Source organism: Sesamum indicum, linkage group LG6, assembly GCF_026168435.1.
Source record: "Sesamum indicum cultivar Baizhima isolate 11 linkage group LG6, ASM2616843v1, whole genome shotgun sequence".
Lineage (NCBI taxonomy): Eukaryota > Viridiplantae > Streptophyta > Magnoliopsida > Lamiales > Pedaliaceae > Sesamum > Sesamum indicum.
In genome coordinates, this window is record NC_142662.1 from 23104019 (window position 1) to 23121222 (window position 17204).

The 17204-nt window shown below is 37.7% G+C and overlaps 2 protein-coding genes across 6 annotated transcripts; one reads left to right on the forward strand and one right to left on the reverse strand.

The window, feature by feature from the left end:
• Positions 1 to 1003: 1003 nt before the first annotated feature.
• On the forward strand, positions 1004 to 5123 carry LOC105163733 (uncharacterized). 4 transcript variants are annotated; one of them, XR_016066163.1, is made up of 3 exons: positions 1004 to 2652; positions 3612 to 3666; positions 3761 to 4928. XR_016066163.1 is itself a non-coding variant. In XM_011082180.3 (2 exons), exon 1 carries the CDS (start codon positions 1105 to 1107, stop codon positions 2650 to 2652), a length of 1548 nt encoding a protein of 515 aa, XP_011080482.1. In that variant the 5' UTR covers positions 1004 to 1104; the 3' UTR covers positions 2653 to 2662; positions 4875 to 5123. The 4 variants fall into 4 exon arrangements, 3 of the variants coding, with proteins under 3 accessions (XP_011080482.1, XP_011080479.1, XP_088738210.1); XM_011082180.3 differs by lacking the exon at positions 3612 to 3666 and having other exon boundaries at positions 1004 to 2662; positions 4875 to 5123; XM_011082177.3 differs by lacking the exon at positions 3612 to 3666 and having other exon boundaries at positions 4875 to 5123.
• Positions 5124 to 7463: 2340 nt separating this feature from the next.
• LOC105163732 (la-related protein 1A) lies at positions 7464 to 16520 on the reverse strand. Of its 2 annotated transcripts, XM_011082176.3 has the most exons (14): positions 15992 to 16519; positions 14397 to 14931; positions 14069 to 14222; positions 13395 to 13485; positions 13032 to 13103; positions 12320 to 12882; positions 10799 to 10868; positions 10253 to 10348; positions 9832 to 10172; positions 9485 to 9628; positions 9289 to 9352; positions 8870 to 9015; positions 8641 to 8745; positions 7464 to 7942 (listed from the first exon to the last, which is right to left on the reverse strand). In XM_011082176.3, exons 1-14 carry the CDS (start codon positions 16253 to 16255, stop codon positions 7801 to 7803), a joined length of 2787 nt encoding a protein of 928 aa, XP_011080478.1. In that variant the 5' UTR covers positions 16256 to 16519; the 3' UTR covers positions 7464 to 7800. The 2 variants fall into 2 exon arrangements, with proteins under 2 accessions (XP_011080478.1, XP_088738209.1); XM_088882083.1 differs by lacking the exon at positions 7464 to 7942 and having other exon boundaries at positions 8637 to 8745; positions 15992 to 16520.
• Between the last annotated feature and the right edge of the window lie 684 nt (positions 16521 to 17204).

The following is a 17204-nucleotide window of genomic DNA, read 5'->3' on the forward strand; positions in this document are numbered from 1 at the left end:
AGTCCAAATGTAATTAACCAAAATTTTTAGAAAAGATGATGTAATCATCCTTAAATTAAATAGAAAATTCAATAAAATATTAAATAAAAAAAATTGAATTCAACCGAAAAGTAAAAAGCTCCTCTAGGTTCAAATGAAATCTATACAAAAAGAGATCTAATAATAATAATAATAATAAATATAAAAAAAATAAAGACAAAAAGTATAGCATACAAAAGAATGTTCTCTTTTAATAATAAAGTATAGATATTATATTTACATTCTACCCTATTTTAAAATATTACGCTGCATTTGATTATAATTGAGAAGGAATATGAGGACTTTCAGGTAATAACATTCGGAAAAGGGTTAAATACACTTCACCGCTCGTAACTATTGTTGAAATAACATTTATCATCCCTTAAACTACTAAATATAACACTTACCACCTTAAATTAATTGATTGGACAAAAAGTTTGCCCATCATGTCATGAATAATTATATAATTCTCGATATATTTTTGCACTTTTACACATTAAATATCATATTATATTATAACTAATAAAAATATTTTTAATTAGGATATAGAAACATATTTAATAAATAAAGAATTTAAATTAAAAGTAAAGCAGTCAGTTAATATAACATATAAATAATAAGTGAAATTATGTTAACTAAAAAGAAATTGAAGATATGGTTAACGTGTTAGTAATTTGAAATTATTTTTTTAGAATTTTAATATAGAGTTATTTAAAATATTTTTTTGAATCTCTGATTAAAATTAAAATTTTCATACAAATGGAGCTTTACATATTACTTTAAAGATGATTGCGAGCAATATTTGTTTGTAAATTGTATAAATCACTTAAAAATAATAATATTTTTCTAGACTCATATGAATATTTAATTAATGAAATTATGATAATATAATAAATTGTTGTTTTTCTGAAAATGAAAACAGGTGGGGTGGTGGTTGGGGGGGGGGGGGGGGTACTTCTCGACTACATATAAAATGCGGGTTCGTCTCAGTGAGCAGCCCTCAAAATATCATTTCCCCATTCTCCTCAAACCCTAGCCTCCACCTCCACCAAACAAAACCCCAATCTCTGTATTTTTTCAATCACCATGGCCAGAAAGAGGAAATCTCGCGTTGCTGAAGCTCCTCAGGAGCCCGAGCTCGCACAGCCTAGTGAACCTGAGCCCGAGCCGGTGCCAGAGCCCGCACCAGAACCGGAGCAACCTCAACCCGAGGAAGCCCCGCAGACCCTGGAAGAAGACCAAGAGATGGGAGGAGAAGTGGTTGAAGAAGAAGAGGAGGAAGAAGAGCGACAGGGAGAGGGAGAAGGAGACGAAGTAGAGGAGCAGACGGAGGGCGCGGTTGCCACCGACCTGGAGAAGAACGAAGAAGAGGGTAAAATTACAGAGAAGCCGTCTGAGAACGCGGCTTCAGAGAATGGTGATGGAGCTGAAGGGCAGAACGAGGAAGTCGGAGATGAATTAGAGGAAGAGCCGCTGGAGAAGCTCCTGGAACCCTTTTCTAAAGACCAGCTAACGCTTCTAATCAAAGAAGCAGTTTTGAAACACCCTGATATTCTGGAGAATGTGCACAAATTGGCTGATGCGGACCCTGCACACTGCAAGATTTTCGTTCATGGGCTAGGCTGGGAGGCGAATGCAGACACGATTACTTCTGTGTTTGGGAAGTACGGAGAGATTGAGGATTGTAAGGTTGTCAGAGACAAAAATTCTGGGAAATCAAAGGGTTATGGTTTCATTCTGTTTAAGCACCGCGATGGGGCGCGTCGAGCACTGAAGCAGCCTCAGAAGATGATTGAAGGTCGGATGACTTCATGCCAGCTGGCTTCTGCTGGGCCTGTTCAGACTCCTGCCCCTGCTGCAGTGGCTACTGTTTCTGCACCACCTGTGTCTGAGTACACACAGAGGAAGATATATGTTAGCAATGTGTCAGCTGAGCTTGATCCAAAGAAACTTTTGGAGTTCTTCTCCAAATTTGGGGAGATTGAGGAAGGCCCTCTGGGTTTGGATAAACAGACGGGGAAACCTAGAGGTTTCTGTTTGTTTGTGTACAAGAGTCTTGAGAGTGCCAAGAAGGCACTGGAAGAGCCGCACAAGAATTTTGAGGGTCAGATTCTGCACTGCCAGAAAGCAATAGATGGCCCCAAGCACAGTAAAGGTTACTTCAACCAGCAGCATGGTCAGTCTCAGCAACAGCAGCATCAGCATCAGCATCATCATCAGGGTAACCAGGGGTATTATCATCATCCGGCTAAGAAAGGGAGATATGCCGGAAGTAGTGGTGTGGGGCACACTGGTGGACACTTGATGGCACCAAGTGCAGGACCAGCTGTTCCTTCCGTGGGGTTTAATCCAGCAGTTGCCCCTGCGGCTATAGGACAGGCTGTGGCAGCTTTGTTGGCCACTCAGGGAGCTGGCTTGGGTATTGGCAATTTGCTAGGAGGGATCGGAGCAGGTGTGAACCCACAGGGAGTACCACCCATGATGAATAATGCAGGTTACGGAGGCCAGGGTGGTGCTGGTGGCTATGGAGGTCAACCTGGGATGCAGGGAGGTTATGGTGGCCAGCCACAGATGGGTCAGGGTGCTGTAAGGCCACATCAGGGTGGTGCACCCTACATGGGACATGGTCACTAGGTAAGTGGAGGTATGTGATTGTTGTTACTGATAATATATATATATATATATATATATATATTCTTTTAGAGTTTCTAGAATCATTACCTGTGATGCTCCCTAATATTCCGATTTTTGACAAATGATGTTTGGAGAGATTTGCATGGAATGACTACTAACTGCATTCCACAGTTAGACTGAATATAGAACTGATAGTGCCAAACTATTGGGACTCAGAGCATTTGAATTTTTTTGTCTTGCTTACTAGAGATGTTAGCAGGTGGCTTTGTATTCCTATGAAGTAATTTACTCATAGGTGCTATTTGATATAAAGTCATAGCAAGAACACACTAATTCAACTCTTAACATTTAGGTCTCACTAGCACTATTCGTTAGGCAATCACCCTATTGCATGTTATTCTTTTGTTATTCTATTAACTAATTTATTATGAAGAATCACATAATGGAAGTTATTAACTGGTTAATTGACACACATTGAACTTACTAATTGCGTTTTTCTCAGAGGTGTGTCCATTTCATTAGTACGTCAAATTACAAAACAATGGCCTATGTTGCATCCCTAACAGCTATTAGTTGATTAATGATTTTGTTGCTAAAATTAAATGCCGTACCATCTTGATTTAGTTAACTATTGAAGAAGGCTGTAGGTGTAATGCGTAAATGACTCAATTCCAGTAATATTATTTATGAGGAGTGGTGGATATTATGTTACATAATTAGGGTTATTGCAGTTTGTTGCTGCTCTAAAAATTCAATCCTCTTTTAACATTCAGGGCGTGAATAGCTAGTGCTATGTATTTTCCTAATGCTAGGTTTCATGAGCTGTGGTTGGTGGTCCCTAGTTCTTTATGGCCTGTTATGATGAGGTCTTCATCCTAGATGTTGTGTTTCTGGATCATTTCTTCTTATTCTCCTTAAATATATCCACTTCATGTAAGGATGATTTTAATATTGAATAGGAGGTGTGGGCCTTGCTTCCATTTGCTAGTTGTGGTACATGAATTGTGGTCTCTGGTGAGTTGGTTTATTGGTGTATCATGAACAATGAGAAAGAAATTTGTTTATTTATGTATAAGAATAACTTATTAAGCTAATGGACTATGTGCAGATGTGGAGAAAGAGATGTCTGCAATTTCGATCTAATCAAATAGTTAAAACCTGAGGCAGGGATTATTCCAGGCTTAAAGGTTTCCATGAGGAAGATATAAGGCAACTCTATGCTCATAACTAATGAGCACTGGTTTGAATACATCATTAGCCTGTGATTGGCCAGTATGCCACATCTTCACACATAGCCACATCCTCATACGTATTCATTCTCTATGTTGTTGAAATTTGTAGGGATTTAATTCAGGAGGAGAGTTGAAGTGCTGGATGAACAAAATCCTCCCCAAACTTGTAAATAAGCGTCTGCATAACATACAACAACAGGCCCATAGACACATGCATGTTAGTAATAGGGGACTATGGGGCTTACACACTTCTCTAGTAATCATTTGTGTCACTAAGAGTAACAGTCGTATTTATTCATCCAAGGAAGGGCCCTTTGAATTCATAGTAATAGAATTTAAAAGGACAGAGATGGGAACTTCCAAATAGATCATGACTCTGGTAGAATAGACCAAATTCCTGCATATAAGAGAAGGAAGAGATTAGGAAGACTAACCAACAACTTTAAGACCGTATGTTTATCAAAGATATGGATATGTATGGGGCCTTATATAATTAGTAAGAGTCATGCTTGAGTAGTTATTGTGCACCTCCTTCCAGTATCCTGCCAAAGGCCAAAAATAAAGGCAACCTACAGCATATAAATAAGGTAACTTAAAGGTGAAGCTCCCACCCTGAGTTGCATCTAAGAAGCTATGAAGCATCCACATGCTTTTGTTGGTTTGTGCTAATATAATAATTAATAAACTTTATTTACTCTCTAGCTGTATGATATCAATTTGCTAGTCTCATCCATCTGTAGGTTTCTTAACAGTTCATCTTGACCTGACTCAACATGTTACTGCAGCTATTACATGCGTGCTTTCATGATTTATCATGTTCAGCTTGTCCTATTTAGTAGAAGTTATTTGCTTGAAAAGCAGGGAGTGCTTCTATTTTAGTTTTTTGGTTAAACTTTATGAATCTTGGTTCCAGTTTATTTGTTTCTTACGAATGAAAATTGGTTTGCTTTCCAAATTAGACTTTTTATAATTTACGTATTCATTGTGCAGATTCTTCATAAATGCATCAAACTTTTAGTTTTGGACTCTGGTGATTCTTCTCAAGTTCGGGCAATCATGCAAATGAAGTCTTTCCATGTAGCAAAAAGTTACGATTTGCCTAAGACTAGAATCTAAAATATGTATTGCTTTTCTATTCGATTACTACTTATGTCTGTCGAATATTTTCTAAAATGATCGTATTTTGGTCCAATAACAACTTTTTGAAAGGATTGAGAACTGCGGTTTATATTTTTCCTACTTCTGTCTCTCCAGGATTTGAAACGGTGTCAATTAAGTGTATTTCTCTACTTCCAACTTTAGCATTCACTTGAGGATTTTCTTCTACTTTCTTTGTTCTGAATTTTTACCTTTAATGTAGTGTTGAGCTCTGTCATGTTCTTCTGATTTGGGTCAGGTCCATGTTTGGATTTCCTCCATAACCTTTTGTCTTCTCTCGATATTGCATGCACCTTATCCAAAGGCTGAATCCGAACAATTTTTTCAGTTGTTCTTTGACTGTTCACAGATGAGCATCTTCAGTGGCTTGATTGTTGACTAACATACATGATAGTTTGATCTTGCAACAGCTCTTTGCAGGAACTCTTATAGTGCAGGAGAGCTCATAACATGTCAATGCCTCTACGTCGTCTTTACCATATGTTATTTGTCATTATCCTTGATATTTTAAACAGTCCTTTTTGGTTGCATCAACATGCATTAAGCTAAAACCTTTTTCACTTTAAGAAACATATTCATTCACTTATTTGAATCAGCAGATTTTATTCAGTCGTTACTTAGCATTTGAATCCTGACAGTATGCTCAAACCGTAAATATTTCCGTACTCAGCAAAAAGCCAAGGATTCTCTATCCTGGTGGTAGAAACACTTTCTTCATTAACTTCAGTACTTGGTCTGAGTTTGTTAAAATTGGGATTTTTGAATGACTTTTGCTTGATTTCTTCACAATTTAGTCACCTTTTCCTACTTTGTGCTTTGAGTTCAATGGCTATAGGGGGCAGAGCCAGGGTTAAACTTTTCTCCTTCTGCCCCATGTCTTTTGATGCCCCCATGCTCTATTAGTCACTGATGTTTTAAAATCTAGTGTTAAGTTTATTGCTAGCTTTCTATATTTGGGGGGTCGGCTTTTGTAGAGGCTGCCTACCTGATTGGAAGTCAAACGCCAGAAGAGCTTGCTGGAATGTTTTGTTCCATTGGAGGTAATTGTCCATTTAGCAGAGAACGATCCGGTGGTAATCATTTAGTGACTTGGACATTGTGAAGAAAGTTCCTTTATGGTGCTTTGCCTTTTGAAGCAAATGATTAGAATCTGGCAATATTTGTTTTGATTTGCTATCTGGATAGTAGCTGTTGCCGTTATCCAGGGAAAAAAATTATAAATTGAACATGTGTTTGCTGGTCGTCGATTGTGATTCTCTGCATCACTTCTCTAGTAGATTTTTTTCTAGTCCCTCCTCGTATTGATACCGACTTTGTGGGTTCTGGACCTCGGGGTGCATTTTGAGGAACTTTGGTACTCTAAGCTTAGATTGGGAATTATGGTTTTTGACTAATCAGAAAACAAGTTGATGACCTGCAAATGGGGTAGAACTAATGTTAGGGCAGGGGAGATGGATTAGAGTTTGTACCTCTGCATGGTTCAGTACTCTCGTTTTCCTGGTAAAACTGGGATTGCATTGCATATAAATAGTAGAAAAAAAGTGGAGAGGGTCTTTGATGAAGTTTATTGAAAGTATCCATTATTCCACTAAGTTCAAAACGTTTAGATAAAGCTAAGAGTGTGAGTGATTGGCCAGTTCGGCTTTACCTAGCAATTGTTGCGACATGCAAACTGGCGATTGTGTGATAGGATTAATTAGTGCATGATTAAAATTTGATTGTGAGAGAATAAAATTAATATATATTTAGTTTATTGGTGTAGTCAAGAAATGTGATGATAGTTAGAATAATAGCAGTGAGCGTAAGATTCGGTGGTGCTTTCCAAAAATTAACGCATTTTCCGTGGACAACATCATATACAAGATTTGATGGGTTCACTACAGCATTTCTGAGAATAAGCCCAACAATAGGGTTATAGTTAATATTGCAATGTTAATATTAACACGGCTTGGTGGGTCAGATGGGATTGCAATAAATTATTTATCCAACTTTCTAGCAGGCCAAGTAGACAAAGAAATGTAGTGGCATATGACAGGTAAATCTTCGAAACTTAACATGGGCTTCTCTTGAATCTTAAACCACAACCACGAATAACACAAGTTTTTAAATCGACCGGAAGCTTTTCAAATATTAGAAGCATCTGAGACAAGCTAAAACGATTTTTTCTCGGTTTTTCCTGGGGTGTCCGCTGCATTGCTGAAATGAAGCAAAATGTCATTTATATGGTTTTTCAACCAAAATCCAAAGAGCTTTAGCATAAATGTTTTTCTAGTGGGCTTCTCTCCATGTCTGTTTACGAATATTTTGAGAAAGGTTACCATCACCTTCTACTCCTGGTAAAATACTGTGGAAACAGCTGACATTTACTATACAAATATCAAAAGCGGCCGCATTATTTCCAAAACTAATGTAGTCGCTGAATGCTTAGAAAATCAATGTTATACTTATTTTTTTAATGGTTTTCCCAATTGTTTAATTCTATACAAGTAAAAATATCGATCTGCAGAAGCAAATGCCCCGCCAGACCATTCAAGGACCTCAAAAATGAGACACTAGAGAGGCAGTAAAAACCGCTCTGGCATCAACAAAGTCTAGCGGGCTAGCTATCCTATATACAAAATTCATCCTCAGTTCCCACGCCAAAAGTTGGGGCACCAATTTCACCTTGCTCTATGGTATAGTTAGAATTCTCTTGCCAAAATTTGAGATTGTCAGTTGATTGCAACTGCAGTGAAGCCACATCATCCGCTTGGCTGGTTTAATGCACAGCAGCATCCCTAGCTTTGACTCTATTGAAGTCATCCAAAGTCCGATATTCTCCCCTGAGCAGTCTATCCAATTCTGGATGTTTCCTTAGTGGTTCTTTATGGTCCCGAGCCTCCCGAAAATGGTGAAATGCCCTGCCAAGGGAAAGAATGGACTGGATGAAGGAAGGAATATGCAGAAAACAGGATATTATATTGCAAGAACACCATCCAATACATTACAATTCGTCACACCATAAAACTTATGACTAACTCAAAATAAAAGCTGTATTTCTTTCCCCTTACCAAATAGAGAACATGAACACATTTTTTGGAACAAGAGAATGGCGCAGAATCTCAATCCATTAGAAACAATCGGCCCCTTTTGAATGAAGCAGTCAAACGGCTTACAATTGTAAGAGTTGAGAACAGATTCACAGTAGGGTGAGAGTGAAAACAAATGGTTCTAATTATGGTAGTGACACATAATAGAACCACCTTACATCCTTGTCAAAAGGGATTTGTTATCCAAATGCGAGAGAAACAATTCTCAAATGAATGACACATGGCACATGTACATGTTGAATTTTATTCTTGTACCTACAGGTCCAGCTCCAAGTTGCTTGACATGACACTTGAAATTATACCCACTTTTACCCCAATGAATCAAACCCCATTACGGTATGCACGCCATCCTCTAAAGTCTCACCCACACAAAATTTCAATTTTCTACAATGTGTTAAGATTTAAATATCAAGACAACTGTAAAACCTGGTCTGTCAAGTCTCACATTGCAAGTTTGCCTTGTTAGTGACAACGGATGATGAGAAGTCAAAAGAAGGATAAGCAATTACCAGTACTTTTCCAAGCCATAAAGGTTCCCTTTCTTATAGAAGTCAAATGTCAGCTGTTCAAAGTCCTCATAAAGCTCCCCCCTGAACTCCTTCTCCAAGCCATAACTGGGGCAAAAAAGAAAGTACTGATGAATGATCCAAAATGGAGAACATCCGTAAGCGTTTATTATATTGAAAGAGAATCAGAGAACCAGGAAAATATGAGAGAATCAACACACACAAATCCTACCTAAAAAACCTGAATAGGCACTCTATCCCATAATTATAGCTAGCAGCAGCGTCTTCCAGAGCATACTTCTTGAATTCATTGTACATGGACGGAATGAACATACTTCTCAAGAAATATGACCAAAACCTGTACAGCGTATTCATCTCCTGCAAGCATAGAGATTCACATTCTATCAACATCATTAACTTGCATGACATAGGAGATGGTACACCTATATCAGTAACAGAATTGCCCGAAGGTCAGCAGAAAAAGAGCCAAACTCTTTGTGTACATCACATCTAACAAACTATAGATGCACAGTGCAAGATAAATCATCAGAATAATGAACAATTGATAGGACAAAATTGTAAGAACATCCAGAAAAATCCAATGCTCATTTTTTTTCAAGATATGCCATTCATCAATAATTTAAAAGATACCTCACTGCAACCAACGCCCAGTTTCTTTCGTTCGCTAAGGCAACGCTTGTGATACTTCTTGTACCTGAGGATGTAAGACATCTCCAAATATTCAGGCTAAGATGAATGCAAGCATGCTAACTAATTAATATGTCCTTTGTGTCTGGACATGTTAACTGCCACTCATGAAAAGGTGTCGCTAATTAGATCTGCTTACATCTGCTGTTTGAAACCATTTTCTTCTAGTAGTTTATGGCTTGGATGCTGAAATGGTGGAAAAGGTTTTGGCATTGATCCAACTGGTGAACTACTTCCTGAGAGATTGCTATGAGGAGAAGTACTCAACTTTGAAGGTCTCAGCCTGCAAAATTCCATGAAAAATTAAAATTAGACAATAAGCCCTAGCGAAAAGTTTTCACTTCTTTGAACCAACACTCAGATGCTCCCTTAGACCATAAGCAAAAGCAACAGCTATCTTATGGTTCCTGCCCCTGTAACTAATTAGGCCAGTCACTTGGGGCTTGCAATTTCTGTCTTAACAGCAAAAACAATTTTGGTGCTCACCCATGGCTATCTGGAGGTGGGGAACCAAAGAAAAAGCCAACAGCATCACTAGGTGGACTTTCAGATATTACGCCAAGAGAGTTTCGTCCACTTCCATGAATTCTAAAGTTTCCATGGAATAGTCGCTGCTTATGAATGGATTGTGGCTTGGAGCTGCCTTTCTTTTGCTTCCTTCTGACATTAGAATTTCCAGGCCCTTCACAGCTGTTTCCTCCACTAGAGTAATCAACATCCCTCGAACACAATGCAGAAGCATCATTAGCAGAATATCTGGAGTTCTCTTCCTCGCTTTCATATATTGGCTTATTATGTATGCGATGAGATCTTTCTGAGTTTAATTCCTGCAAATTGAAGACATTTAAAAGCTATGGTGTCTGCTTTTAGTACAACAAAACTGAAATTGAGAAAATGATCTGACAACCTGCTCATAAAAGTAGAGTCCTTCACTTATAGCAGAAGCAAGCTCACTGGATAGGGTTTTTGATTCTTCACTAACTCCTTCACTTGTTCGACTACTCTGTAGAATACAATAGGTGTAGTCATTACTTTATAACAACCAAACTGTTGATGTCTTCAGTTCAATTTCTCAGCTGACCTAGTGAAAAAGTAGTTTTCATAAATTTGCAAACAAATCAAATTCAACAAAATCTGCAGGTTTGGCTCAGTGCATGGGTCATGGAAGAAAGAAATAATATCCACTACAGCAAACTAGATAGAAAGTTGGATCTGTCTTTTCATATATTTTTACATACATAAGAATCTATTTCATTATTACATATATCTTCTTTCATTTGCGGGGAACTCAAATATGGTCTGGAAGATGTGTATAACATCACAAAATTGCATTTTCACAGAGGATAATGAGAACACCACCACAATGATCAGCAACACATTGCTGTTTGAGAACAACTTAAACAAGTAGGGTTGCAGCATGTCACATAGGTAAGCAAGCAGCTCATGACCTCACCTGAGTGACAATTACAAGTCTCTCAACTGCTTGATCATTAACCACGATCTCAACATCTTCATCGTCAACCCTGATAAGAAAAGATAATTACTAAAACCCTTGATCAGCAAAAAGGAGGTGCAACTATAAGAAAGTGAATAAAATAAACTGACAATAAAGCACATGTGCAGTTTAATACATGCAGCAGAGGATAGTGCTATTATGTTGAGAACTAATATCTTCAACAAAGCAAGATGTCTCATGTGAAAAACAATTCGCTGGGTTATGACTGATTATACACATTTCCTGTGCAGAAGGATGTCACAAAAGGTAACAATGACAGAATATCGAAGACAACAGCTTCCCTTATAGTCATGTATAAAGAAGACACTTAAAGGAAATGATTTATTCTACAAATCTAATATGGAAAGATATACCCAGGACAAAACCTCATATTCAAGACATAACTGAATGTTCATTGCATGTTGTGGATTTATTCCAATTATTGTTGAAAAATAGTTCTTGTGCCTTCTTCCAAAACTTTCCAGAAAAGTAGAACATGAGGTCTCTATAATTCAATGAAACTTCCCATTACACTCCCACTGAAGTCAGAGTGGTATACACAAAATACTAAAGATTCATTGCTCTATATTACTCTGTTCCTACAAGTTGTTGCTATGCCCTAACCTCATGGATGAACCATCCTATCGTTCCAGTCTATCACAATAGGAATGGAGAACACAAGAAATGAGGCTTACATTGGTACCCTGGAACAGGACTGACAAAGTATAAGAGGTTGTATTCGTCCATGACTCAATATAGAAAGTAGAGCAACAAGCACCCAGGCAAAGAGTGTGGATACAAGGGAAGAAACGAAAATAAAAAAGTAAAATAAAAAGGACTTGTACTTCAGAGCAATATTAATCTAACATAGATTATCAGTATAATAGACACAAGATAAACAACAACAATCTGTAGAAACTAGGTTAAAGGTAGACATGAAATCAGTAACTATCATCTTTCTCATCAACAAGTACAAGGCGATTGGTACCAGAGCTCTGTCAATGATATAAATTTATGTTGTTTAAGTTACCAAAAAATAGTACAGAGTGAGGATTCTAAAACATTATGCTGAAGTTTTTGCTGTTCGTATCCAAATAGAATGGAGCCAATAAATACATAAGCAGGGTCATACTCGTTTAGTATATGACATAAATCAACAAAAGAACATCAAGGGTGTATAGGCTCCACCTAAGTGAATGCCCGATCTGAAACAACTCAATAATCAAATGTTCCATAAGGAATTCCGCAGGGGACAGAAAACAAAGGCATGGGGGTCCATCATATTAAATGCAACTCCATGAGGCAACAATGTCACTTAGAAAGCAAGGTAAATAACAATAGGATTCAGGTTTACTGATTGATCCTAGAATTCTTGTCCTTGTTAACCAGTTGCTAAGGATTTAGGTATCCCTGCAGAAGAAAGAACAGAATAGAACAGAATAAACTTTTAATATCAAGCATCGAGAAAGTCCACAATACCTTTCCCCAATTGAAGAATGACCATTCCCTACTGTCCTCTGCTCCAGCTCCAGCTCTTCATCAAGTAGGAATGTGCTTGAGAAATCATTAGATGAGTCATCTGGACTCTGCACATTTGGGTTTGAAAGAAGCTGCATTTTTATGTTCACACAGTTTTTATGATTACTCGACTTCTCAGAATCAGCTTCTTGTGAGATAGCTGGGGAGTCTAAGCCATTCTTAAGTTCATTGCTATTATTCCTATTATTCGGCTGAAAATCAAATCCAGTGCTTGAATTACTATTTGCAGAAGCACATTTTTCAGTTTCACCACCAGAAAGAACCTTATCCTTGTTTTCCTCAATATCTTCACTAAAAGTTTCTTTTATACAATCTTCACCCGCTGGCAGGTGATCCGCAGAGCATCCATTTGGCGAAGAAAACTCCTTTGTTCCTTCCGGGTCCTTATTATTATCATTGAGATTATCATTCTTCACTGCATCTGATATCAGAGCAGAAGATTTACTATTGACAGAAGCTGCAATCCACTTTGACCACTCATTGCGTCTCCTTATATTCTCACCCTACAATAGTTGAAATTCAAAAGCGGATTAAGGAAAATATTATGACCATGATAAACTAGAAACAAAAGGCTTTCAAGAGAAGTTTACAGGTCAATGTCAAGAAACTATAAAATTGCTCGTGAGATTCGCAAGAGACACAAATTATTAACCTGTACTTCAATAGTCTCTGATGCCTGCAATGCCTCCAGAATAAATGGAATATCTGCATTCATTCTTTTAACCTGAAAACCAATATTTTCAGATAACAATTAGCATCATAATTGTAATAAATGAAAAGACGGAGTTTTAAGGAAGCAAATCAAACATAAGAGAGAAGGAATTAAATACAGCAGATGTAAAACTACAATTATTCACCCCCCAACCCCACATCAAGAGATTAAAAAAAAGTTTGTTTTCCTCCAAGATGGTGCATGTACCATTCTCAGCCTCATGGAAAAAGACAAAGTCATAAGTGTCAGGTGATATTACCCAGCAAACCTATTAAAAAGACAAAGTATCTGTTAGAGCATTACCCTTTTAAAGTCAGCGATGAATGATATCGGAACCCAACCTTGTTTGTCCATCAAGGAAATCAAGTATGGATCATTCTGTAGATTCTCGTCACTGCCAAAGTAGTAAAGTCCAATGCTTAGTTGTTATCTCTTACTTGAAAACGAGGTTTCTTTAATATTAAGATCTGCTACTTCAGAAATTTCTATAAACAGTAGCATGTCATAGCTGTCATATCTGTACTTTTAACATGAAGCTGCTTTAGTACTTGCACGATTTTATGCATGAACAGTTCCAGACAGAGAATCATAAAATTTAAAGGACACAGATAACAACCATTGCTACAACTAATCATTATAAACAAGCACTATTCCTTCAAAAATGAAACAATTTTAAATAGATTCCAAGAGATAAATGAGAAAATCTTCCCCTTCATCAAGCAGATTAATATCAAAGTTTAACGATAAAGAATTTAGTTGAATCCTTAACTAGGTTTTCAACTTACATTATATTTCTGTGTACAGCAAAAAGGTGATTAATACTGTTTTTACCTCGTCGCTAGGACTGAAATCAATCACGTATCAATTGTACAAGTACAACTCTTCTTTTTCCAAACAAAAAGAAAATCTTGAGTTCCATTTTCACTAAAATAAAGCTGAAACTTTTGACAGGCATGAGATTGTTCTAAACACTTCACCTGAAATAATATTCAATTTGCTTGACAATGTTAGCCCTCAAGGCTATTGTTGAGTGTGGTATCAGAACTCCAGGGCCTAAAGTATATGGAACTAAAACGGGTGAGTAGGGTATTCTGACAGCACCGGGGAAATAGTAGAAAGTTCCTGGAGGACCTGTATCATAGATGACCTTGTTAGGCAATGAACATGCAAATCCTCAAAGAAGAAAAAAGATAAGGCTGAGGGAAAGTGGAGCACAGGTGAGAGGTTAATCATACAGAAACTTTTTTTATGCAAATAATACTTGTTTCATTTACTAATAGAGCTGCATATGTAATATTGAAATACCTGAGACGTTTGGTCCATCAATGAAGCCTGTGGGACCATAATATGGAGGTCTTATGAAAGATCTTGGACCCATAGTTTGTTGGATATGGAAATTGTTGTTAATAGCAAGTGGTCGTTGATTATTCCAGGAAGGATTCCGTTGGCCAACTTGTTCCTTCGCATCAGGCCTTCTTCCAACAGAATTGGAATCATGAGCACTAGAATCAGGGGATGGGGAAGAATGAAAGACCCCATTGGCTGGAGGTACAAAAGTTGGCAAAGAAGCATCACTACCAGACTTGACAAATTGAGTATCAACTCTAGGAAAAGGTCTAGGGGGGTATGGGTAAGCATAACCAGGGGCAGAAATGGGGGGCATGTGAACCATAGAATGAAAAAATGGTGGAACTGGTGGTGCATAATAGGGTGAGCGTACAGGAAATGGAGGTACAGCATTTGGACCATGCTTGGGGCCAGTGCGATGATGTGCTGGATAGGGTTTACGAGAAGATTTAATATTACCACGTCCATGGAACTTCTGCTGCTCTACTGTAGCCTGAAAGACAAGCAAAAACTGTCAGGCAAGCTACGGTGATTTTCAATTAGCTGTGTGAACAAATGAACACAAAACTTGCAGCCAATAGCATTCATCAGATATGATATGCAAAAGCTAATCTAGCCTATCCCCATTGGAGGAGATATTTCAGCTGTAAGAGCAGTTCAATCAAAAGGACAAAAAAGTCATGGAAGCAAATCTGGCTATATTTTATGCCAAAAAGCAAGTTCATAATAATCATGATCTCCAAGGCTTGTGGAACTGAGAGACGGATATCATCCAGTAAACTCGAAGTCTATAAAGAGAACAGACCAAGAAACGGATTTCAGGGACTAGCAAATCTGCAGCTGGTTTTCACCTGTGATTACACTCTCAGGTCCAGTTGACCATTGGCATTAACTTTTGCTAGGTAATTGTTTCATGCACTTATTTTTAGTCAATTAAGCGCCACCGAATGCATTTCTTCTTCCCATTTTTCTCTGCTCACCAGTCCAGGTACAGAGAACTTGTTCTACGTCCTGTTTATATTTTGTTAGAGTAATTACGCGGACGACGCAAAGTATCAGGATACTAGTGGAGCTTCCTTTTTCATCTCCAATAATGACTAAAATTGCGCAGAACAAATTTTCAGAAGCACGGAAATATATAAATTTTACAATCCAAAAAATATGCAAACACGTGGCATAAAAGTAGAGTTCATTTGCAGTTTGCTTTTATATTTCGACGCTTTCAAACTGTATTCAGTATTTCAATTACATGCACAAAAACAAGCAAAGAAGCATAAGTGCAACTGTCAACAGAGAAGTGATACAAATCCATCAGAAACGAAACTTAGAAACAAGTGTCTGATCACACTCTTTCCCAATAAAACTCAAACTCTTTACATGATTAAATATGTAATTGATGCAACTAATAAACAACTCACAAAAGTGAGATAAATCTTAAACCACAAACCTCAATGCAGATACCAGCTGCATTCCTCGATAAAGCAACAAATACCAAACAGGGAAGAAAACAAAAATAAAGATTCAACACAAATTAACAAAGAAACAACACCAACCGGCTGCGCCGCAGGAAGGGCACCACCACAACCATCAACCTCTGTTGCAACTAGCGGCGGAGACTTGGAGGAGATGGAATCCATACCCCCATTATTCTTCGCTCGTAGCTGCGCATCAGAGAGCGCGGGCCAAGACTCTGAATCAGCGTCAACCACCGGAGAAGCAGCGGCCGGAGTCTTCCAGGGCGACTTGGGGGGCCCACAGACAACAAAGTCGTGATTATTGAACTGATCACCCCCACCATCATTCTCGCCCATCCCCATACTTACGAATACAAACAAGTACACAGGCTAAAAAAAATAAGTGGATTAAATACGAATTCACGAGAGATAAAAATCCTCAGAATCAAAAGTTCTCGGTGTCACGACCGAAGTGGTCCTCCGTGACGGCGGCGGTGGGGGTTGCGGCGGAGATAGGTGGCGGAAAGTCAGTGTGGGCAGTGTGGGCACTACTTAGGGTTACAAACCTTTCAGAGCAGTGTTGACAGATTGACCGTGAGGGACCTCGTGCGTTCTCAAGCGCATGCGTGGCGTGACCCAATATTTATACCTCATCAGGGATATTTTTGTCAATTCGTCTTTTTATAATTTAAGGCCCGTTCAATTTCCATTATTAGGTCAGACAAATAAAATAATATACTGAAATACAGTACGATACTAATTCCTATTTGGATTGTAATTCAACTATATACACATGAGTTGAATTATTCATTCCAAATAATCTAACTATAATATATTTAATATAATCTTTTTTATTTCAGAGCCGAAAGAATTGATATATACCACAGGTAGGATGCGTGGTATTACCTAATAAAATAATATACCGAAATACAGTACGATACTAATTCCTATTTAAATTGTAATTCAACTATATACACATGAGTTGAATTATTCATTCCAAATAATCTAAGTAACTATAATATATTTAATATAATATTTTTTATTCCAGAGTCGAAAGAATTGATATATACCACAGGTAGGATGCGTGGTATCTCTCAACTTTAATAATACAGTATTTAGTGATCGTGGTACGTTCAACATGTGGGCAAAATAGGGATAGAAACTCATTTATTACTTATATAATTATATAAAATTATTTTGATATACTAAATATAATCTTTGGTTATGAATCTAGTTTTGTGATATATTCTTTTTTTAAAATTAATGAATCAAATATTGTGATTATCACGAATTGTATTAGACTGTATTTGAA

Excerpts from the sequence above, each read along its gene's own strand:
- LOC105163733 (XM_011082180.3), top strand. The coding sequence starts at position 1,105 with ATGGCCAGAAAGAGGAAATCTCGCGTTGCTGAAGCTCCTCAGGAGCCC.
- LOC105163732 (XM_011082176.3), bottom strand. The coding sequence starts at position 16,255 with ATGGGGATGGGCGAGAATGATGGTGGGGGTGATCAGTTCAATAATCAC. Across the intron at positions 13,104-13,394 it reads TCATCGCTGACTTTAAAAGG|GTTAAAAGAATGAATGCAGA; the intron begins GTAATGCTCTAA and ends ATTGGTTTTCAG. Across the intron at positions 9,016-9,288 it reads TGGGCGTTGGTTGCAGTGAG|GAGATGAATACGCTGTACAG; the intron begins GTATCTTTTAAA and ends CTATGCTTGCAG.